The 24,176-nt window shown below is 43.5% G+C and overlaps 1 protein-coding gene across 1 annotated transcript in view; it reads right to left on the bottom strand.

The window, feature by feature from the left end:
- The window catches only part of SNAPC3 (small nuclear RNA activating complex polypeptide 3), a 148,563-nt gene extending 134,518 nt beyond the window's left edge, over positions 1 to 14,045 (bottom strand). The window contains exons 1-2 of the mRNA XM_040417170.1: positions 13,943 to 14,045; positions 13,133 to 13,167 (exon numbers count right to left, since the gene is read on the bottom strand). Of these exons, the coding sequence (XP_040273104.1) occupies positions 13,133 to 13,146 (14 nt within the window). The 5' untranslated portion in view covers positions 13,147 to 13,167; positions 13,943 to 14,045. The remainder of the gene's footprint in view (positions 1 to 13,132; positions 13,168 to 13,942) is intronic.
- Positions 14,046 to 24,176: the final 10,131 nt, after the last annotated feature.

Here is a 24,176-nt window from a genome sequence, read left to right as displayed (position 1 = left end):
GTCACACTACACCCGGAAGAGAAGACTGCCGGCATCAGCGATAATCGGCAATCTTCTCTTCCGGGTGTAGTGTGACGTAATCGGCGCAGGCGCACTGAGAAAGGAGCTGGCAAGCGCGCGTCCTTCACTCAGTACGCCTGCGCCGATTGAGGAACGTTACGGACAGGGCCAGCAGGAGATGGAAAGCGCTCGCTGGCCCTGTCTATCAAGAGGAGATGGGGCGTGTCTAGAAGCTGCAGTCTTCCTTCTTAACTGAGGTCCTTTTCCTTAATTTTCCTTTGTAAAAACTGAACAGAAGTATTCATTGAGGCTGTTTTGTTCTTCACCGCTATGGATTACCTGTTGAGGAGCGTCTCCTCTCCTTATTGATAAGGTTCTTCCTTTCCAGTCAGTCTGCACCTTGCAAGAATGTCTACTTTGATCCTTTGATCCTTATTGTTTCCCCCTCTCTCTCTCCCTATCCCCATCAACCTCCCCTACCCCATCTCTTCTGTCTGTCAATATAGATCAGAGTTAGGTGGCTCAATGGTTTCTTCACCACATGAAGCGCGTGGTAAGCTGATTGCTGCTTTTAAGTTACTGTCTTTTATTGTGTTTAGGTAAACCACCTCAATTGAATTGAACGCACTGTGGTTGTGGATTATGCTGTTTCATCTTCTTCATCACTACTGAGCGCTAGATGGAGGAGGTGAAACATCGTGCGCACTATAGAACAGTAAGAATGCCAGTTATCCGTCTTGTGTTCTCACTCTCCCCGCCTCCTATGAGCGGCCATGATGAGATATTGAATTGCCTGGGGAATAGCAAATACAGCTCAATCACAGTGAACCTTAATGTCTCATTACCGGTTATGTTGACATGTAATAGGTTGATTTATTAATGTACAGAATTATATTTGAGGTGACTTTGGAATCTGTGGCGAAGCGCTGTTTCACTAGTCCATATCTGCTAGTAGGTTAGTCTCAAATATTCTGGCTCCACTGTTCTCCTCACCCTCTCTCCCCTCTCCCCCCCCCCCCCCCCCCCCCCCCCCCTCCATCCTTCCCCTGTCCTTCCCCCTCCCCCCCCCTCCTTGGGTCAAAGATGTTAATGTTGATAGGGCTAGGTATGACATATCTGGCGATCGTTTGTATATGTTATGTATAACGTTATATGCTTGTACACCACAGGTCAAGACTTGTTCACATTTTGAACATTTTCTCTCATCCCCACACCTGAGTTATTAGCTCACCCTATATTAGGCTTCAAGGCTTTGAAGTTTACTCTTACTCAGAAACACATTTCTACTTGTTTTTTCTGCTCTTTTTTCTCTTTTTCTCTTACTCTCTTTTTCTTTTTCTTTTCTTTCTTTCTTTTTCTCTTATTTTTCACCTTACTTTTTACCTTATTTTCTTTCCTCCTCCCTACCCTTCTCCCACGTGACATTTGTGCCTCTGTAATATGTGCGATATCAGGTGCGCATCCTTTAATGTGCGGGGCCTGAATACCCCGAATAAGCGGCATCACGTGCTGGACATGCTCAAGAAACTACGTGCCTCCATTCTCTTTTTACAAGAGACCCATTTTAAGAAACATAAAATCCCGAATCTGCCTTCCAAACAATTTGCTAACTGGTACCACTCATGCCACACTTCTTCAGCTTCCAAGGGAGTTTCCATAGCTGTACACAAATCTATTCCTATTAAGATACTGCAACAATACACGGACCTAGAAGGGAGAATATTGTATCTAAGGGCCCAGGTATATACTACCAAGTTTACCTTGGCTAATATTTATGCACCTAATCATGCTCAAGTGCCTTGGCTCTTGGATGCCTTAGATAGACTTAAGTTGTTCGCTGACGGTCCGATTATTCTAGGAGGAGATCTGAATGTTACACTAGATCCCTCACTTGATTCCTCGACTTCTAGGTCGAGTGTCTCTAGACGTGCTTTAGCAAAGTTGAGGTCTAAATTGTCTGAACTTTTCCTTACAGATGTCTGGCGGCTGCAGAACCCCTCTGCTCGGGACTACTCATACTTTTCCCAGGTACACAACTCGCATCAGAGGTTGGATTATCTCTTGGTCCAGGCCTCCCTTTTGCCGAGAGTGACAGATACAGGTATATCGATCATTACAATATCAGACCATGCGCCAGTTCACTTGTCACTAACCCTCACGAATGGCTCTCACACGACGTGGAGATGGCGGCTCAATGAGCAGATATTAGAAAATGTGGAAGCACACTCAGATATACAATCTCAACTTTCAGTCTTCTTTGAACAGAACAAACACTCTGGCCCCAAATTTCCGATAGTCTGGGAATCGCACAAAGCGTTTGTTAGGGGTCTCTTCATTTCGTGGGGGTCCAAGATCAAGAAAGATAGGCAAAGGGTTATTGATGAGATGTTGAGCCAGATCACTATTTTAGAAAAAGAACACAAAAGCTCTAGCTCGCTGGCCACACAGGGGAAACTTCGAGTGTTAAGGGAAAAACTCCTCACTTACTTACAAAACAAATCGGCCAAAGCTTATTTACACTTCAGACATAAGCTGTATGCTCATGGTAACAAGGGAGGGAAGCTCATGTCCACATTGCTCAAAAAAGAAAAAGCTAAACAGCACATTCACGGGATCAGAAATCCTGCGGGGACAATCACATCATCTTTACCTGAGATGGCCGAGGCGTTCCAGGCGTTTTATTCGGCTCTATATAATTTAGATAGGACGGACGTTATGTCTAACTCGACACAGAGGCAGGCTTTGATTGACAGTTTTCTAAGGGATATTTCTTTACCGCAATTAGATCAGGCCATGATCAACACACTAACGGCCCCCATCACACAACAGGAAGTATCTGAGGTCCTCGCCTCCTTTCCCCCGGGGAAGAGCCCGGGTCCAGATGGTCTTCCCCTGCTTTACTATAAGAAATTCCAGGAGGTGCTTTTGCCCCATCTCGTTGACCACTGCTCCGCGTTATTTAGAGGTGATCCTCTACCGAAGCAGTCCCAGGAGGCTCACATTACTCTCATAGCCAAGGAGGGGAAAGACCCAACAGAGTGTGGAAGTTATAGACCCATCTCTCTTTTGAATCTGGACTTGAAAATATGGGCCAAGCTCTTGTCCTTAAGGATAAAGAAACTCCTGCCTCATCTGATAGGTGAGGAGCAATCGGGCTTTGTACCGGGGAGGGAGGGGAGGACCAACACGATTAAACTGCTTACAGCAATACATCAGGCACACGTGAAGAGCAAGTCATTGGTCCTTCTCGGGGTAGATGCCGAGAAGGCCTTTGATAGAGTTAACTGGCACTTCATGCGCTCTACTCTTGTGAAGTTTGGCTTCCCCATTGCTGTTATTGATGCAATCTTTTCATTGTATTCCTGCCCGTCGGCCTCTCTTTTGGTCAACGACCATTTGTCTAGCCCCTTTGATATAACAAACGGTACCAGGCAGGGTTGCCCTCTCTCCCCCACTCTTTTTGTTTTAGTGATGGAAACCTTACTTCAGAAAGTGAGACAGGAACCGCATATAAGTGGCGTTGCTACGCCAGAGGGAGAGTTGAAAATGCTAGCTTTTGCGGATGATCTACTGTTTCTGTTATCCAACCCTGAGAGAGGGCTGCCATGCCTAAACAAACTATTTGATTGCTTTGGGGAGGTCTCAAACTTTAAAGTGAATACTACAAAATCCGAGTTATTGAATATCTCCTTAGCAAAACATAGAATCTTGCAGCTTAGAAAGGAATCATCTTTTTCTTGGGCCCAAACCTCTCTTAAGTACCTGGGAGTGAATATCCCTTCATCCATAACCAAAATTTATGATGCGAACTTCCGTCCACTCCTAGATGAGATTCAAAAAATCCTGATAGATTATGATATTCCTCTGATATCGTGGATAGGCAGGAAGAATGTCATCAAGACATATGTACTTCCGAAGGTCCTTTACAAATTACAGATGCTCCCAATCGCACTACCACAATTCTTCTTTACAAAATTGAAATCGCTTTTCTCTCGTTACTTATGGAAACAGAAGCGTCCGAGACTGGCACATGTTCTCCTCACCAGACCTGTAAACAAAGGTGGATTAGGTCTGCCAGATGTTAGCACAATTTATTCAGCAATCCAACTGAGGAGATGGTTCAATCTGACTACCTTCTCTGCCTCGGATTGTATTTCTAGATGGTCGAGGGAGGCATATAGGGGTGATCTACTAAAGGATATGTGGCTCTCCTCTCACAAGAAGCGTATAATGTATAACTCATCAGATAGCAATTTGCTTTACAAAGGAGCCTCAAACGTGTGGTCATTGATGTCAACTGAGCTGGCGCCTGGAATCTCACCATGGTTGCCTTCTAGTCTGATTCCTGTAGTCATTGGAAAGGAATCTTTGACTTTCCAGCCTATGTGGGATCAGCTGGCTCATATCTCCGTTACCAATCTATTCCGAGTGGAGGGGTTCCCAGCCGTTCAGACCTCCAGACATTTATACCGAACTTTAAGCTTACGTTTTTGCACATTTCACATTTTAATAGTTGTTGTGCAGTTTTCTTGAAGGCTAATTACCCCTTTAGGGCTCCCACCGACTTTGAAAGAGAGTTACTGACACCAGCAGTTAGACTGAACAAGTTGTCTAAGTGGATAACCATTGTAAGGAGTGTGAAACACTTGAGTGACCCTGGGTTTGTGGCCTCTTGGGAAAAGGAACTGGGTATTTCTCTCACTGAGTCGGAAATTAAACAGATTCTTCAGCACTCCCATGGTCACTCAAGGTGTATACGTCTCCAAGAGTCTCATATAAAGTACTGACTCGCTGGTACAAGACTCCGGAGTTTCTGAACTTACACGGATTAGCCCCTACTAATCGATGTTGGCGATGCAATGTGCAAGTTAGGCTCACATACTCATATCTGGTGAGTTGTTCAGTTATCCGTCCATTTGGTCTGAACTGGAAAATATAATCAAGGTAGTTGTAGGGACGAGCCTTGAGTTGACCCCGGCAGTGGTTCTTCTTGGTTGCTCGTCGAAGGACATACATCAATCCTCTACATCTTTAGTAACCTATCTTCTTGCAGCAGCGAAGTCCTTGATACCCTTGAAATGGCTGAGTGTAGACCCGCCCACCGTCAAAGAATGGTGTGGAAAGGTGCATCAAATTTGCAGATTCGAAGAGATGTCCAGCAGGTCATGTCGTGCTCACCACAAATTTCTTCGAATATGGAGTCCTTGGCTATCTTCACCTTATTGTAAGGATTCACAGGGTAACCTACTTCCTGACTGATTTGCTTGTCTTGGGTTGCCGTTCATGGAGGCAGTATTCCCCCCCCCTTCCTTTTCCCCGTCCCCCTCCTCTCTTTCTCTCTTCTTTCTTTTTGTTTCTTCCTTTCTCTCTGCTCCTTCTTTTTTTGTACTCTTTATAGTCTTTATTTTCTTATATTCTTTATGGTTTATTTTTTACCTTCTCTGACTTCCACCAATCTCATTTAATGGCAGATTTTTGACAAGGTTAGAGATCACAGCTATACATCAGGAAATTGTAATCCCTAGTATGATGTAATACTAGTTTTGAATTATTTTCTGATTCATGTAATTCATCCATGTCTGTCATACGTCCCTTGTTGGGTCACTGTAATGCCTATTGTGTAAGCCATGGATGTAAACCTGTCTTTATGATTAATAAAAACAAAGTTGACAAAAAAAGAAGTATTCATTGAGGCAGTCAGCTAGTTCTTTATCTTCTTCCATATACCTTCCTTCTTTTGTTTTTAATTTGGTAATTCCTTGTTTTAGTTTCCTTTTTTCATTTATGTATCTGAAGAATGTCTTATCGCCTTTTTTCCCTGACTGAGCTAATTTCTCTTCTGCCTGTGCTTTAGAAGCTCTTATAACTTATTTGGCCTCTCTCTGCCTAATCTTATAAATTTGCCTGTCATCCTGTCATTACTAAATGCTATCTTTTTGTTTTTAATGATTTTGGCCACTTCTGCTGAGTACCACAGTGGTCTCTTCCTTTTTTTGCTTTTTATTGACTAGCCTAATGCAATTATCTGTTGCCTTCAATAGTGCCACTTTTAAGTAGTACCATTTCTCCTGGACCTCCATTGAAACTGTTCCAATCTGATAGGGGACTCGTATACACTAATCTAATTTTAGAAAAGTCAGTTTTTCTAAAATCTAAAACTTTTGTTTTTGTGTGGTGTGACTCAGTCACTGTACTTATAGTAAACCACACTGACTGGTGATCACTAGATCCCAAGCTTTCCCCTACAGTAATATCAGATACCAAATTCCCATTTGTAAATACTAAATCTAAAATGGCCTCCTTCCGGGTTGGCTCCTCAACTACTTGCTGTAGAGATAATCCCAGTAGGGAATTTAGAATATCTGAACTCCTGGCAGAACTAGCTATCTTGGTTTTCCAGTTTACATCAGGAAGATTAAAGTCTCCCATAATGATAACTTTCCCTTTAAATGTCATTTTAGCTATTTCCTCCCTCAACTAGTAGATCATCTAATTCTTTGACTGGCTAGGTGGTCTATATATTATACCATTATGGCACCAAAAATGGTAAAAGCAGAATTGACCCAGCATGCATGTGGATCCAACACTTCCTGAACTTTATTGGCGCATAACAGGTAGTATTAGTGTTAGGACCTGTCATACAGAGATCGCCTTGACGTCCGGAAGATGGGCTCAGATGGTTTTGTACAAAAGCATTTGCCAAGCATCTCACTTATAAATAAGCGTAGCATTAGCACTATAATTTTTGTGACTATGGCATTATTGTACTTTATCTGATTTGCAGGGTGCTGTTGCATTGTCTTTTTTTCTCTCTATATATCACACCTACACGAGTTACCTTATTATTATCAAGCTGCAAGGTAACCCAAACTGACTCTAAATTGGTCTTGCTAACTTGTATTAAATTAGATTTTATGCTATCTTTCACATACAGGGCCACCCCTCCCCCTTTCTTGCCTTCTCTTTCTTTCCTATATAGAGAGAACCCTGGGTATTGTTTTATCCCAGTCATTACTCCCATTGAACCATGTCTCAGTAACAGCCACTAATCTATATTCTCATATGCCATTATAGACTCAAGTTCATTGATCTTATTCCCTAAACTGCGAGCATTTGTAAGACATTTCTTAACCTATGTGCTACTGGCATCTTCTGGCATTGTTCCAGGGGGGCAGTCGGACTGCTGTATTATCACTCTTTTGCCCCCCTTTCCTAGTTTAAATGCTCCTTAGCAAATACTTTGAACTGTTCACTGAGGACATTCGTTCCCTTGAGAGAAAGATACAAACCATCTTTCTTGTACAGTTCTTTTCCATTCCAACGAGAGCTAACATGAGACACAAAGCCAAACCCTTGGTTCAGACACCATTCACCAAGCCATACATTGAATTCCTTAATGCGCATCTTCCTGTTATGCTGAAGGTTATGCACAGGCAAAACTGCAGAGAATGAAACAGTTGATGCAACCTCCCATATATCATTTCCAAGTGTGTGAAAAGCTTCCTTCACCTTTGAAAACATAATGCATATTCACTTACCCACAAATATTACCAACTGTCTTAATGGCCATAGCCAGGACATGTGGAAGGATGATTTGGAAGAGTGAGTATGCTTAAAGTGCTTTGTACCTAAATTTGGACCTCACATGGTGCAATGGTCATAGTTAACAATACCAACAAAAGAGAATACATGCTCAGTTGTTTGTTCAATGCAAAGAAACAGAAGCAGTGCTGTAAAATATGCACTTGAAGGTCCTGGAACAATGGACCACAAAAACAACATAATTATGGATTTTACTCATATAACTACTCCGAGCCACTTCCACCACCAGTGGCATGATGAGCAGTGCTGATTGAGTGTTGACTGCTTTGGCTCTGGGTTGGGGCTGACACTGGAGGATTAACATTTGGCCCAGAGTGGCGGGGTCTGTGTAGGGGGAGCATACGGATCCTGAGGCCAGTAATGAAAGCCATGGTAAGGAACATTGGCTTCATAAGGATTGTGAGGTACATCTCGGACATTGGCCTATAGTAGAGGGAGTTGATGCACAGGTGGAGCATTTGGTGGAATAGGCTGTTGGGAAATATGCCCAAATAAACACCATTGCTTCAAGGCTTTAAACACCTCCTCAAGATTATTGGGGGGGATATGTACATCTAGGACTATATGAAATGCCCCACAAATAGAGTTTTGAAGATGAGCTGGTAGCTCCCGGATTTGAGTGGCCAGACTTTTAAGAAAGCAAACAATATCATCCTATGGAGTGGTGTGGCTTAAATAATCAAGGACCCTTTGATCAACATGGGCTGGCATATTGGTTTGACTGTTACGCCTGGAGGAGCCTGCTTGGCAAATTGGTCTTTCAGGAGCAGTTGTGGGTACCTCAGAGGGAACTTGCGTAGCTCCTGTGCTGGGAATATTCTAGTCTATGTCTCATCCCTTGGGCGAAGATTCCCTTCTACTGGTTCGGGATGGTCCAGCGTTCCCCTCATATTCTGGAAAATCATCCTGGAGGTTGTCTTCAGTTCTAATGAGCAAAGGCACTATATACTAACATTAGACACTATAATATATTATTTTTTAAATATAATCACAAAAAAAAACTGGATCTCTCATAGTCCAAGCCACACATATGGTAGGATGATTAACATTTAATGTTAAATGTTTAACACAAAACATACATTTGTGCCCTATTGCTGTATTGTCACCAAGGTCATGTATGGACGGTCTCCTCCTTTGTGCTACACACGAGTATGGATTGTGTAGTTAACTATATGATGAAAAGCAAAACCTGCTTGTGCATGAAACACTCCTTTCCCTTCAATGGAGCAGACATAAGTAGATATATCACAGTTTAATACTCCCAAACAAGTGTATGGTGGTCAGTACTGTGTGCAGCACATTGGATAAGTTAGTTAGGCCACTGATAAAGTGAGTAGCGGGTCAAGAGGTGGTGCAGTATATGTTAGAATTTGCTACAGTTGTACTTTCAAAGCTATATGCCTAATGTATGTCCGGATCTAAGCAACATGAAGGCTTAGGACTGTATTACACCAACTGATTATCTGAACAATATCTGTCCAACCAGACCAGATGTTGGTGTGTATAACAAAAGATCTGTGTGTCTAATAGGCCATCTGAATAATGGTTGATCAGAAATCTGTCAGATAATCTGTTGGTGTAATACAGCCCTTAGTTTGAAATACAATACCTACCAGGTTTGCACATTATTGCAACCAGCACTGTACACTTCAAACATAGTAACGTAATCGGCTCTGGACAACATTTGCCATGAGGCAACAGGAACATCTGGCACATCTGCATGCAGTACTTTTAGTCTGGCTGCCTCTCGCCGTGAGCTGCCGTGCCGCCGCCGGAACTCTGCCCCCGCCCCCATTATAGTCAATGGGGAAGAAGCGGCAGTCCAGGGGGAAAAGGGGAACTAGCAGCAGGACGGATCCAACAGGCTGTTCAACCGCCGAAAGAGCCTGCCGGAGTCCCCTGCCGCTAATGTGAAAGTACCCTAACTCAGAATGGAGGGAGTAAAAATTCTATTCACCCTAATGGAGATCTATTACGGTGAATAGGAGAGGGCGGTCAAAAGATCCCATGTACTAGGCCCCTTACGGGTCTAAGAGTTATTTAACAACTTTGGAATGCTTTCACTTATCCAAGCCAATCAGAGAAGGTTTTCTGGAGACACATTGTACTTAATGACAGTGGAAAATTTGAGTCGATATATTTCACCTTTATTTATAAAAGAATACAAAAGTTAACGAAAATTTGAAAAAATTCACTGTTTTCTAAATTTGAATCTCCCTGCTTTTAAGACAGATAGTGATGCCTCATAAAATATTCATTAATTAACATTCCCCATATGTCTTCTTTATGTGGGCATCATTTTGGTAATGTAATTTTATTTTTTTAAGATGTTAGAAGGTTTAGAATTTTTGAAGTCAACTTTTATAAGGACCAGTTCAGTTCTGAAGTCACTTTGCGGGGCTTACATAGTGGAAACCCCAATAAATGACCCCATTGTAGAAACTACACCCCTCAAGTTACGTAAAACTGATTTTACAAACTTTATTAACCCTTTAGATGTTCCACAAGAATTAAAGGAAATGGAGATGAAATTTCTAAATTTCACTTTTTTGACAGATTTTCCATTTGAATCCATTTTTTTCTTTAACACATCCAGGGTTAACAGCCAAACAAAACTTAATATTTATTATCCTGATTCTGCGGTTTACAGAAACACCCCACATGTGGTCATAAACTGATGTAAGGGCACATGGCAGGGCACAGAAGAAAAGGAGCGCCATATGGTTTTTGGGAGCAAGATTTTTCTGGACTGGTTTTTACATGCCATGTCCCATTTGAAGCCTTACAGTAAAAACTCCCCAAAAGTAACCTGTTTTTGGAAACTAGGGGATAAGGTGCCAGTTTTATTAGTACTATTTTGGGGTACATATGATTTTTAATTGCTCTATATTATGTTTTTTGTGAGGCAAGACAACTAAAAAATGGCTGTTACGGCACTGTTTTTATTTTTTACAACATTCATCTTACAGGGTAGATCATGTGCTATTTTTTATAGAGCAGGTTGTTACGGACGCGATGATATCAAATATGTCTACTTTCTTTGTTTGTTTCTGTTTCATAATAAAGCATTTTTGAAAAAATATATGTTTTTGTGTCTCCAATTTCTGAACTCCATATTTTTAGTTTTTTTTGCCAATCCCCAGTGGCTCGTTTTTTGCAGGAAGAGTTGACGTTTTTATTGGTACCATTTTTGGATACATATGATTTTTTGATCATTCATTATTACACTTTATGGGGCAAGTTGACCAAAAAATTTGTTATTTTAGCACAGTTTTATTTATTTATTTTTACAACGTCCACCTGAGGGGTTAGGTCATGTGACACATTTTTATAGAGCAGATCGTTACGGACGTGGCAATACCTAATATGTATACTTTTTCTTATTTATTTAAGTTTTACACAATAATAGCATTTTTAGTAAAACTAAAAAAATTATGTTTTAGTGTCTCCATAGTTTGAGAGCTATAGTTTTTTTACATTTTTTGAGCGATGTAGGGTCTCATTTTTTGCGGGATGAGGTGACTGTTTTATTCGTAGAATTTTGTGGGACATATGCCTTGGTGTTGCACTTTTTGTGATGTAAGGTGACAAAATCATTTTTTTTTTTTACACAGTTTTTTTTTTTTATGGTGTTTATCGGACTGGGTGGATCATGTGATATATTTATACAGCCAACCGTCACGGACGCGGCAATACCGAATATGTCTATTTATTTTTTTCTATTTTTAACCTATTATTTGAATTACTTACTTGGGGGAATTTTCTTTTTATAAAACACTTTATTTTTTTATTTTACACTTTGCGTCCCCCATAAGGTCATACAACACCTCTGGGGGATATTTAACTTCACTTTTTTTCACTATTGATTTCACCTGTAACTAGGGCTGACATAGTAGCCCCAGTTACAGGGGAAATACACCCCCCAGAGAGGCTGTACAGCATAATACAGCGCTGTACAGCCTCAGTGCAGGGCAGATCGAGCACTATGGAAGACCTGAAAGCTCCTGCACTCTCTCAGCCCCGACGGTCACATGACCACCGGGCTGGGACAGGAAGCGCATGTGTATACAGCGATCTAGAAGGCAGGGACACCTGGGAACTGTCCCTGCCTTCTCTCTGGGGTGCCCTGCTGTCAATCACAGCGGTCCCCCCGCTCGGCAGCTGCACGATTAACGTGCAGCTGCCATCTCTGAATGGACATTCAGAAACGTCCATTCAGAGATAGAGATCCACCTCCCGAATGTTTATAGTCAACGGGCAGACGGGAGGTGGTTAAAAAAAGTTAAAAATAAAAAACACCAATATATTAAAAGTTTAAATCACCCCCTTTCCCAATTTTACATATAAAAATATATAAACAATAAAAAAAACATATTGGGTATTGCCGAATCCGAAAATGTCTGAACTACTAAAATATTTTAAAAAAAATTCCTGTGTGGTGAATGTCGTAACGGAAAAAAAATAAAAGTACGCGATTTGCCATTTTTTTTTTTGCCATCTTTTCCTCCCCCAAAAATTGAATAACAGTGATCAAAACATTGTACATACTACAAAAAATGTATCAATAAAAACTACAGTTCGTTACGCAAAAAAAACAAGCCCTCACAGCTCTGTAAACCGAAATCTAAAAATGTTATGGCTGTAAAAATATAGCAAAGAAAATTTAGATTTTTCTGAAGGTTTTATTTTTTTTTAAAGTAGTAAAACAAAAAAAACACTGTTCAAGTTTAGTATCGTTGCATTCATATTGAGCCACAGAATAAGAACTCCAGGTCATTTTTAGTGTATAGTGAACGCTGAGATGTCAAAACCCCCAAAACCTTGGTGGAATTTATTTATTTATTTTTTTCAGTTTTGCCACACAAATAATTTTTTCTCCTTTTTCAAGACATGATAAATTAAATGGTGGCATTAAAAAAAGCATCTTGTCACTCAAAAAATAAGCCCTCACATAGCTATGTGAATGTAAAAATAAAAAGGTTATGGCTGTTGGAACGTGGGTAGGAAAAATAAAAAAAATGTAAAAATGAAAATAGGCCCGGCCTTTAAGGGGTTAAGCTACTAAGCCAGGTATTACATTATCACATTCTTTACTAATTACACAGCGCAGAGGATGTTGGTGAGGTCATTGAAGAAGCCTGGGCCAGTACTTGGCGAAAACACGCCACAGGCATGTGGGTTACATTGAACATAAAAGAGGGGGTGGAGTTTTGTATTACATTCTATTAGCGTAAGAGGTGTGCATTCTTGAATGGAAATACAAGAGGTCACTAGAAACATTGGGAATAATGTAGGTTTTGATGTAGCATTACAATTAAGCGGCCAATGCTTGTAAGGAGGCACTGTTGGTTCACAACATCATGATGGGACAAAGAAATCCTAATAAGGCCACTGTATGATCATAAAATAGCTCTTGTCTGTTTACATTGGGAACCCTAAATATCACACATATAGTACACCCTGAAATTTCTGAAAGGTCAATGTAGTCAGATCTTAAAAAAAAAAAGTCAAAATAAAAAAACCAACTTACAAATTTAGATCCATGACACCCTTAAGAAATAGTAAGGCCCCTTTCACACGGGCAAGATTTCCGCGCCGGTGCAATGCGTGAGGTGAACGCATTGCACCCGCACTGAATCCGGACCCATTCATTTCTATGGGGCTGTGCACATGAGCGGTGATTTTTCACGCATCACTTGTGCGTTGCGTGAAAATCGCAGTATGCTCCTCTTTGTGCGTTTTTCACGTAACGCAGGCCCCATAGAAATGAATGGGGTTGAGTGAAAATCGCAAGCATCCACAAGCAAGTGCGGATGCGGTGCGTTTTTCACGCACGGTTGCTAGGTGACGATCGGGATGGGGAGCCGATCATTATTATTTTCCCTTATAACATGGTTATAAGGGAAAATAATAGCATTCTGAATACAGAATGCATAGTAAACTAGCGCTGGAGGGGTTAAAAAAATAAATAAATAATTTAACTCACCTTAATCCACTTGTTCGCGCAGCCAGCATCTCTTCTGTCTTCATCTGTGAGGAAAAAGACCTTTGATGATGTCACTACGCTCATCACATGATCCATCACCATGGTGATGGATCATGTGAATGACCATGTGATGAGCGTAGTGACATCATCAAAGGTCCTTTTCCTCACAGATGAAGACAGAAGAGATGCCGGCTGCGCGAACAAGTGGATTAAGGTGAGTTAAATTATTTTCTATTTTATTAACCCCTCCAGCCCTATTGTACTGCAATTGCGTACCTACTCGCGCGGGTTTGCCGCAATGCACCGAAACGCATCAGGACCTAATCCGGACACGCTCGTGTGAAAGAGGCCTAACTGATTTGTGTATGTATGGCCTTTTCTTGGATGAACCAGCACTTCTACTCTGATTCATCTCACACCTGCAACTGTCCCAGCATGTTCTTTATCTAGTTTTTACTGCCTCAGCTATAAAATCACAATATAACATAATAAAGTGTATAAATCATCACGGTACATCAAAGTCTAAATTTTGCAATAGGTGTGCAAACATGAACAAATAAGTCAAAAGCAAGGAAACTTTGGGTGCAGCAACAGCATGGCACAGAGGCACAACTGCAGCAACAGTGAAAAAGAAATTTCCTATGCAACAGGTGGACAAACATGGGCAAATGAGGCACAAGCCAGGAGACTTTGGTCTGCATAGATTGTTTGGCACATGATGTTAAAGGCTATGTACACCTTCGGAGGCAATTTTTGTTTATGATTACATCTTACACAGTTTTGGCTAAAAATCATATTTTCAATTGGCCTTTATTAAAAATATTGAGCCGTTCTGTTACAAAGGGTTAACTGTTTTCCTAACTGTGTGACTGGTACTTTCACTTTGTGCCAGTCATCTAATAACCCTTATCTTTAAATGACTAAGAGGTCATAAACACTTATTTAAGCCACATTCTTATCAGTAAGATAAGGATTGAGCTTTAACCACCTCAGCCCCCAGTGCTTAAACACCCTGAAAGACCAGGCCACTTTTTACACTTCTGACCTACACTACTTTCACCGTTTATTGCTCGGTCATGCAACTTACCACCCAAATGAATTTTACCTCCTTTTCTTCTCACTAATAGAGCTTTCATTTGGTGGTATTTCATTGCTGCTGACATTTTTACTTTTTTTGTTATTAATCAAAATTTTACGATTTTTTTGCAAAAAAATGACATTTTTCACTTTCAGTTGTAAAATTTTGCAAAAAAAACGAGATCCATATATAAATTTTGCTCTAAATTTATTGTTCTACATGTCTTTGATAAAAAAAAAATGTTTGGGTAAAAAAAAAAAATGTTTGGGTAAAAGTTATAGCGTTTACAAACTATGGTACAAAAATGTGAATTTCCGCTTTTTGAAGCAGCTCTGACTTTCTGAGCACCTGTCATGTTTCCTGAGGTTCTACAATGGCCAGACAGTACAAACACCCCACAAATGACCCCATTTCGGAAAGTAGACACCCTAAGGTATTCGCTGATGGGCATAGTGAGTTCATAGAACTTTTTATTTTTTGTCACAAGTTAGTGGAAAATGATGATTTTTTTTTATTTATTTTTTTCTTAAGTCTCATATTCCACTAACTTGTGACAAAAAATAAAAACTTCCATGAACTCACTATGCCCATCAGCGAATACCTTGGGGTGTCTTCTTTCCAAAATGGGGTCACTTGTGGGGTAGTTATACTGCCCTGGCATTCTAGGGGCCCAAATGTGTGGTAAGGAGTTTGAAATCTAATTCTGTAATAAATGGCCGGTGAAATCCGAAAGGTGCTCTTTGGAATGTGGGCCCCTTTGCCCACCTAGGCTGCAAAAAAGTGTCACACATGTGGTATCTCCGTATTCAGGAGAAGTTGGGGAATGTGTTTTGGGGTGTCATTTTACATATACCCATGCTGGGTGAGATAAATATCTTGGTCAAATGCCAACTTTGTATAAAAAAATGGGAAAAGTTGTCTTTTGCCAAGATATTTCTCTCACCCAGCATGGGTATATGTAAAATGACACCCCAAAACACATTCCCCAACTTCTCCTGAATGCGGAGATACCACATGTGTGACACTTTTTTGCAGCCTAGGTGGGCAAAGGGGCCCATATTCCAAAGAGCATCTTTCGGATTTCACTGGTCATTTTTTACAGAATTTGATTTCAAACTCCTTACCACACATTTGGGCCCCTAGAATGCCAGGGCAGTATAACTACCCCACAAGTGACCCCATTTTGGAAAGAAGACACCCCAAGGTATTCGCTGATGGGCATAGTGAGTTCATGGAAGTTTTTATTTTTTGTCACAAGTTAGTGGAATATGAGACTTTGTAAGAAAAAAAAAAAAATCATCATTTTCCACTAACTTGTGACAAAAAATAAAAATTCTAGGAACTCGCCATGCCCCTCACGGAATACCTTGGGGTGTCTTCTTTCCAAAATGGGGTCACTTGTGGGGTAGTTATACTGCCCTGGCATTCTAGGGGCCCAAATGTGTGGTAAGGAGTTTAAAATCAAATTCTGTAAAAAATGGCCAGTGAAATCCGAAAGGTGCTCGTTGGAATGTGGGCCCCTTTGCCCACCTAGGCTGCAAAAAAGTGTCACACATCTGGTATCTCCGTATTCAGCAGAAGTTGGGGAATGTGTTTTGGGGTGTCATTTTACATATACCCATGCTGGGTGAGAGAAATATCTTGGCAAAAGACAACTTTGTATAAAAAAATTGTAAAAGTTGTCTTTTGCCAAGATATTTCTCTCACCCAGCATGGGTATATGTAAAATGACACCCCAAAACACATTCCCCAACTTCTCCTGAGTACGGCGATACCAGATGTGTGACACTTTTTTGCAGCCTAGATGCGCAAAGGTGCCCAAATTCCTTTTAGGAGGGCATTTTTAGACATTTGGATACCAGACTTCTTCTCACGCTTTGGGGCCCCTAGAATGCTAGGGCAGTATAAATACCCCACATGTGACCCCATTTTGGAAAGAAGACACCCCAAGGTATTCAATGAGGGGCATGGCGAGTTCATAGAAATTTTTTTTTTTTTGGCACAAGTTAGCGGAAATTGATATTTTTTATTTTTTTCTCACAAAGTCTCCCTTCCGCTAACTGGGACAAAAATTTCAATCTTTCATGGACTCAATATGCCCCTCACGGAATACCTTGGGGTGTCTTCTTTCCGAAATGGGGTCACATGTGGGGTATTTATACTGCCCTGGCATTCTAGGGGCAAGAAGTCTGGAATATAAATGTCTAAAAAAAATTTACGCATTTGGATTCCGTGAGGGGTATGGTGAGTTCATGTGAGATTTTATTTTTTCACACAAGTTAGTGGAATATGAGACTTTGTAAGAAAAAAAAAAAAAATTCCGTTAACTTGGGCCAAAAAAATGTCTGAATGGAGCCTTACAGGGGGGTGATCAATGACAGGGGGGTGATCAATGACAGGGGGGTGATCAGAGAGTCTATATGGGGTGATCACCCCCTTGTCATTGATCACCCCCCTGTAAGGCTCCATTCAGATGTCCGTATGTGTTTTGCAGATCCGATCCATGTATCCGTGGATCCGTAAAAATCATACGGACATCTGAATGCAGCCTGACAGGGGGGTGATCAATGACAGGGGGGTGATCAATGACAGGGGGGGTGATCAATGACAGGGAGGTGATCAGGGAGTCTATATGGGGTGATCACCCCCCCTGGAAGGCTCCAGGGAGACGCCTGTATGTGTTTTGCGGATCCGATCCATCTATCAGTGGATCCGTAAAAATCATGCGGACATCTGAATGGAGCTTTACAGGTGGGTGATCAATGACAGGGGGGTAATCAATGACAGGGGGGTGATCACCACAGTCATTGATCACGCCCCTTTAAGGCTCCATTCAGACGTCCGTATGCGTTTTGCGGATCCGATCCATCTATCAGTGGATCCGTAAAAATCATGCGGACATCTGAATGGAGCTTTACAGGGGGGTGATCAATGACAGGGGGGTAATCAATGACAGGGGGGTGATCAGGAAGTCTATATGGGGTGATCACCACAGTCATTGATCACGCCCCTGTAAGGCTCCATTCAGACGTCCGTATGCGTTTTGCACATCCGATCCATCTATCAGTGGATCCGTAAAAATCATGCGGACATCTGAATGGAGCTTTACAGGGGCGTGATCAATGACAGGGGGGTAATCAATGACAGGGGGGTGATCAGGGAGTCTATATGGGGTGATCAGGGGTGATCAAGGGTGATCAAGGGTGAATAAGGGGTTAATAAGTGACAGGGGGGGGGGGGTGTAGTGGTGCTTGGTGCAACATATTACTGAGCTGCCTGTGTCCTCTGGTGGTCGATCCAAACAAAGGGGACCACCAGAGGACCAGGTAGCAGGTATATTAGACGCTGTTATCAAAACAGCGTCTAATATACCTGTTAGGGGTTAAAAAAATCACATCTCCAGCCTGCCAGCGAACGATCGCCGCTGGCAGGCTGGAGATCCACTCTCTTACCTTCCGTTCCTGTGTGCGCGCGTTCACAGGAAATCTCGGCCATCGTGAGATGACGCGTATATGCGTCGCTGAGCGCAGGGCTGCCACCTCCGGAACGCGAATCTGCGTTAGGCGGTCCGGAGGTGGTTAATGAGTGTTTATAATGTCATAGAGCAGAGATAAGGAGCCGTCTGCTCCCCAGATGACAGAAAATCCACAGGCCGCTAGTAGAGTATGTCAGCTATGTACACAAAAAAGGATTCCATATTGTTAATAAAGACCAATTGAAAAAAATATTTTTAGCTCAAAATAAGTACAATGCAATAATAAAAAAAATTGCCCCCAAAGGTGAACATAGCCTTTAAAGGACAAAAAGCAGAAACATATAACCAAAAGACATTTAACATACCAGCATTGTCCGGCAAACCTTACCTAACACTGCCTGCTGGGACTCCCCACTCTTCTCCCACTCTGTGGGTTGTAATTCCTTTGTAACTTTGGTCCAGGCAGCATCCACTCGGGGGTGCTTGTGTTCCAGTGTTCTGGGCGATCATGTATCAACGTAATTAGCCTCTCAACATTGATAATAGGTGCCATAGTGGCACACAGGTTGCTTTCCAAGGTGCTATCTGCTCTCCTACTTCTCTGGCTGCGGATGTCGTCTTCTAGGCCAAACAGGGGATTTCCAAGTGTCTCCTAGCACCTATCTGTGAAAAACGGACACAAAATGGATGGCATCTGTTTTCCATCTGCATTTTTCATGGACCAATTGACTTGAATGTATGTGTGCAGTCCAGGACACGGATCAAAGTAGTGCCTGCATCTATGCTTTTTTTGGCGGACACATGGACCGCAGAAAAACACGGAAATGTGAACTAACATATTAAAATGAATGGATCAGTATGCAGACAGCATGCATCGGTGAAATACGGAAACTCAAAGTCCTGCTCAAAGCAGGTATGCAAGGGGAGAGCAGGCAAAGCACTGTCCTGGCATTACAGGTAGCGTTCAGGCCAGTGCAGTTTCTAGGTAAAATGTCTCTCAGGGCGAGTGTCAAAAAACTCCCCCCCAAAAAACTGCTCGATAAAATCATATCAGAAGAGTACTTGCAACCGTCTCACCATATATATATATTTTGTTTTTTTATGCAAATTGCGGGTCCACAACACACCCGCCCGGCACCCCTATAGAGATGCCTATTCTTGTCCGCAAGCTGCGGACAAGAATAGGACATGTTCTATCTTTTGCGGAGCTGCGGACCCGAAGATCGGGGCCGCGCTCCGCAATTGCGGATGCAGACAGCACACTGTGTTCTGTCCGCATCCATTTCGTCCCCATAGAGAATGAATGGGTCCACAAAATTGCGGAACGGATGCGGACCCATTTTGCGGACGTGTGAATGGAGCCTAACCCCTACACAGTGTAGAGGTATACTGTATATTGTGTGGCACAGTGTATGTTATATATGCTATATGTGTATAGCATAAACATATTTCACATGAAAACTTACAATTACTTGGCTTGGCCCTTGGGGATCTCGGACGCCACTTCAACACTTTGGCTGGGGGGCTCGGCGGAGCTGATGGTGTGTTTTATCCTAATGAGAAAGATTTCATAATAAGGATTAATGGGCAGAGGGATAGCAGAGCAGAGAGAGGCTGGTGCTGCTACTAGGGGGTCATACCATGGGGGAGTAATAAAGCCCATCATAATGCCCCCCCCAGTAGTAATAATTCTCCTTTTAATGTGCAAAACATACCCCCTTGTAATGCCCCCAGTTGAGCTAATGTTCCCATAATGTGCCAATATAAAATACCCCTTCTCAGTGCCCCCGTAGATGACCCCATAGTGCTCCTCTCCTCCCTTCCCCATAGTACCCACCATAATGTGTCCCAGTATAAAATGCCCCTATACAGATCCCCCATATAAAATATTCCTTCTTTTTAGCCTCTGTAGATGTCCCTATAGTGCCACCCAATAATGTGCCAGTAATAAATGCCCCAATAGATGCCCCCCAATCATGTACCAGTAAGATGTGCCCCCATATCATGTGCCAGTAAGATGTGCCCCCATAGATGCCCCCCAATCATGTGCCAGTAATAAGAGCCCCCTACCATCATGTGCCAGTAGCCTGAGTGCCCCCTATCATGTGCCAGTAGCCCCCCTATCATGTGCCAGTAGCCCCCCTATCAAGTGCCAGTAGCCCCTATCAAGTTCCAGTAGCCCCCCCTTATGTGCCAGTAGCCCCCCTTATGTGCCAGCAGCCCCCCTGTCTGTGCCAGAAGCCCCCCTTATGTGCCAGCAGCCCACCTTATGTGCCAGTAGCCCCCCTTATGTGCCAGCAGCCCCCCTTATGTGCCAGTAGCCAGTATCCCCCCTTATGTGCCAGCAGACCCCCTTATGTCTGTGCCAGCCCAGCAGCCCCCCCTTATGTGCCAGTAGCCAGCAGCCCCCTTTATGTCTGTGCCAGCAGCCCCCCTTATGTGCCAGTAGCCAGTAGCCCCCCTTATGTGCCAGCAGCCCCCCTTATGTGCCAGTAGCCAGTATCCCCCCTTATGTGCCAGCAGACCCCCTTATGTCTGTGCCAGCCCAGCAGCCCCCCTTATGTGCCAGGATTGTCATTTTTACATATAAAAAAAAAACAAAAAAACTTATACTTACCTCCTCCAGGATGCGATGCAGGCCTCTTCCGGCCTGTGTCCCTCGCTGGCTCAGGCGGCGCAATGACGTCATCGCGCCGCCTGCACCGGCCTCTGATAGGCTGCCAGCACTAGGCCGGCAGCCTATCAGAGGAACAGGGAGGGGACACACCTCTCCCTGCCCTGCCGCATTACAGACATTTGTATCGCCGTCCTGAGGACGGCGATACAGATGAGATTACTTTGGAGATGAGTGAGTGCTTCCACAATGGAAGCGCAGCGCTCATCTCCTGCTGTGCCCTGCCGGCGCCCCTCTTCTGACAGCGCCCCGGGCGGCTGCCCGGCCCGCCCGCCCCAAGAAACGGCCCTGGTCCAGGCTAACAGTATTCAGCCACATGGAGTAGCTAAAGTGGCTGACAGTGCAGCTATTTAAAGGGGTTGTCTCACGTCAGCAAATACAGTAGCATTTATAATGTAGAGAAAGTTAATACAAGCCACTTTCCTATATTGTACAAGCATGGCAACCAATGCTCGATTACAGGGTGGTCGTAAACATGGAAACGAGCAGTGCATAATGTGATGGAAAAATGAATGAATCCAGCAAAAGGAAGCAATATGGACAATAACAAAATATTAGTAAGTGCCTTGTATTAACTTTCTCTACATGATAAATGCCATTTACTGAAGTGAGACAAGCCCCTTAAAGGGAACCTGTCACCGGGATTTTGTGTATAGAGCTGAGGACATGGGTTGCTAGATGGCCGCTAGCACATCCGCAATACCCAGTCCCCATAGCTCTGTGTGCTTTTATTGTGTAAAAAAACGATTTGATCCATATGCAAATTAACCTGAGATGAGTCCTGTACGTGAGATGAGTCAGGGACAGGACTCATCTCAGGGTAATTTGCATATGTATCATATCAGTTTTCTTACACAATAAAAGCACACAGAGCTATGGAGTCTGGAGATTGCAGATGTGCTAGCGGCCATCTAGCAACCCATGTCCTCAGCTCTATACACAAAATCACGGCGACAGGTTCCCTTTAAAGAGTGCTAGCAAGCCACTCCTCTCCACCCAGCCCCCCTGTACCTAAGGCCTCATGCACATGACCGTTTTTTTTTTGCGGTCCACAAAAACGGGGTCCGTAGGTCCGTGATCCGTGTTCGTATTTTCTTCCGTGGGTCTTCCTTGATTTTTGGAGGATCCAAGGACATGAAGGAAAAAGTCGTTTTGGCGTCCGCCTGGCCATGCGGAGCCAAACGGATCCGTCCTGATTTACAATGCAAGTCAATGGGGACGGATCCGTTTGACGTTGACACAATATGGTGCAATTGCAAACGGATCCGTCCCCCATTGACTTTCAATGTAAAGTCAGGAGTCCCTATTATACCATCGGATCGGAGTTTTCTCCAATCCGATGGTATATTTTAACTTGAAGCGTCCCCATCACCATGGGAACGCCTCTATGTTAGAATATACCAACGGATTTGAGTTAGATCGTGAAAACTCATATCCGTCAGTATATTCTAACACAGAGGCGTTCCCATAGTGATGGGGACGCTTCAAGTTAGAATATACTACGAACTGTGTACATGACTGCCCCCTGCTGCCTGGCAGCACCCGATCTCTTACAGGGGGCTGTGATCCGCACAATTAACCCCTCAGGTGCCGCACCTAAGGGGTTAATTGTGCATATCATAGCCCCCTGTAAGAGATCAGGTGCTGCCAGGCAGGAGGGGGCACACCCCCCTCCCTCCCCAGTTTTAAATTCATTGGTGGCCAGTTTGCCCCCCCCTCCCTCCCCTGTATTACATTCATTGGTTTAATCGCTGGGACTCTGATCGGTAACCATGGCAACCAGGACGCTACTGCAGTCCTGGTTGCCATGGTTACTTAGCAATTTTAGAAGCATTATACTTACCTTCGCTGTCTGTGACCGGCCGGGCGCTCCTCCTACTCGTAAGTGAAAGGTCTGTGCGGCGCATTGCTTATAGCATAGACCTGTCACTTACCAGTAGGAGGAGCGCCCGGCCGGTCACAGACATCGCAGGTAAGTATAATGCTTCTAAAAATTGCTAAGTAACCATGGCAACCAGGACTGCAGTAGCGTCCTGGTTGCCATGGTTACCGATCGTAGCCCCAGCGATTAAACTGGGACTCCGATCGGAACTCTCCGTTGCCACCAATGATAGGGGGGGGATTTTAATTAGGAGGGGGAGGGAGGGGGGGCCGCACTGGCCACCAATGAATGTACAGTAATACAGGGGAGGGAGGGGGGGCCCACTTGCCACCAATGAATGTACTGTAATACAGGGGAGGGAGGGGGGCCCACTGGCCACCAATGAATGTACAGTAATACAGGGGAGGGAGGGGGGCCCACTGGCCACCAATGAATGTACAGTAATACAGGAAAGGGAGGGGGGCCCACTGGCCACCAATGAATTTAAAACTGGGGAGGGAAGGGGGTTGTGCCCCCTCCTGCCTGGCAGCACCTGATCTCTTACAGGGGGCTATGATACGCACAATTAACCCCTTAGGTGCGGCACCTGAGGGGTTAATTGTGCGGATCACAGCCCACCGTAAGAGATCGGGTGCTGCCAGGCAGCAGGGGGCAGTCGTGTACACAGTTCTTAGTATATTCTAACTTGAAGCGTCCCCATCACTATGGGAATGCCTCTGTGTTAGAATATACTGTCGGATGTAAGTTTTCACGAAGTGAAAACTCAGCTCTGAAAAAGCTGCTATCCGTCTGTGTTAAAGTAGCCTACGGCCACGGATCACGGACGCGGATGCCAATCTTGTGTGCATCCGTGTTTTTTCACGGACCCATTAACTTGAATGGGTCCGTGAACCGTTGTCCGTCAAAAAAATAGGACAGGTCCTATTTTTTGACGGACAGGAAACACGGATCACGGCCGCGGATGAACAACGGTGCATTTTCCGAGTTTTCAACGGACCCATTGAAAGTCAATGGGTCCGCAGAAAATCACGGAAAACGGAACAACGGCCACGGATGCACACAACGGTTGTGTGCATGAGGCCTAACAGGAAGGGCCCTATTAAATTCTATGGGAGAGTTTTTTAGGTATGTTCTGTGCAGAGGTCATTGTACAGGGAAAGAATAGATAAGATGTGACAATCACCTATTGTGAGTGGAGGATCCTGTCTTATCTATACACAGAGGTGATATCATTACAGGCAGGATTAGAATGAGTTAAAGGGGTTCTCCGGGCTTTTAATATTGATGACCTATACCCGGGAGAGCAAATCCTCCGCATGTGATCCGCTGCTAACGGCAAATTCGCCAATGCCCAGCAAGAATGCATACAATGGAGGATGTCGGCAGCGGACCACATGCACCACAAAAACATCCTACACAAGATGGGATAATGTGTGGATGAGTATATAAAAATCCATAAATCACTGCAAAAGGTGCACC

Source organism: Bufo bufo, chromosome 2 (genome assembly GCF_905171765.1).
Source record: "Bufo bufo chromosome 2, aBufBuf1.1, whole genome shotgun sequence".
In the NCBI taxonomy this organism is placed as follows: Eukaryota; Metazoa; Chordata; class Amphibia; order Anura; family Bufonidae; genus Bufo; species Bufo bufo.
The sequence above is the reverse complement of the archived record's forward strand: the minus strand, read 5'-3'. Positions and strand labels throughout refer to the sequence as shown.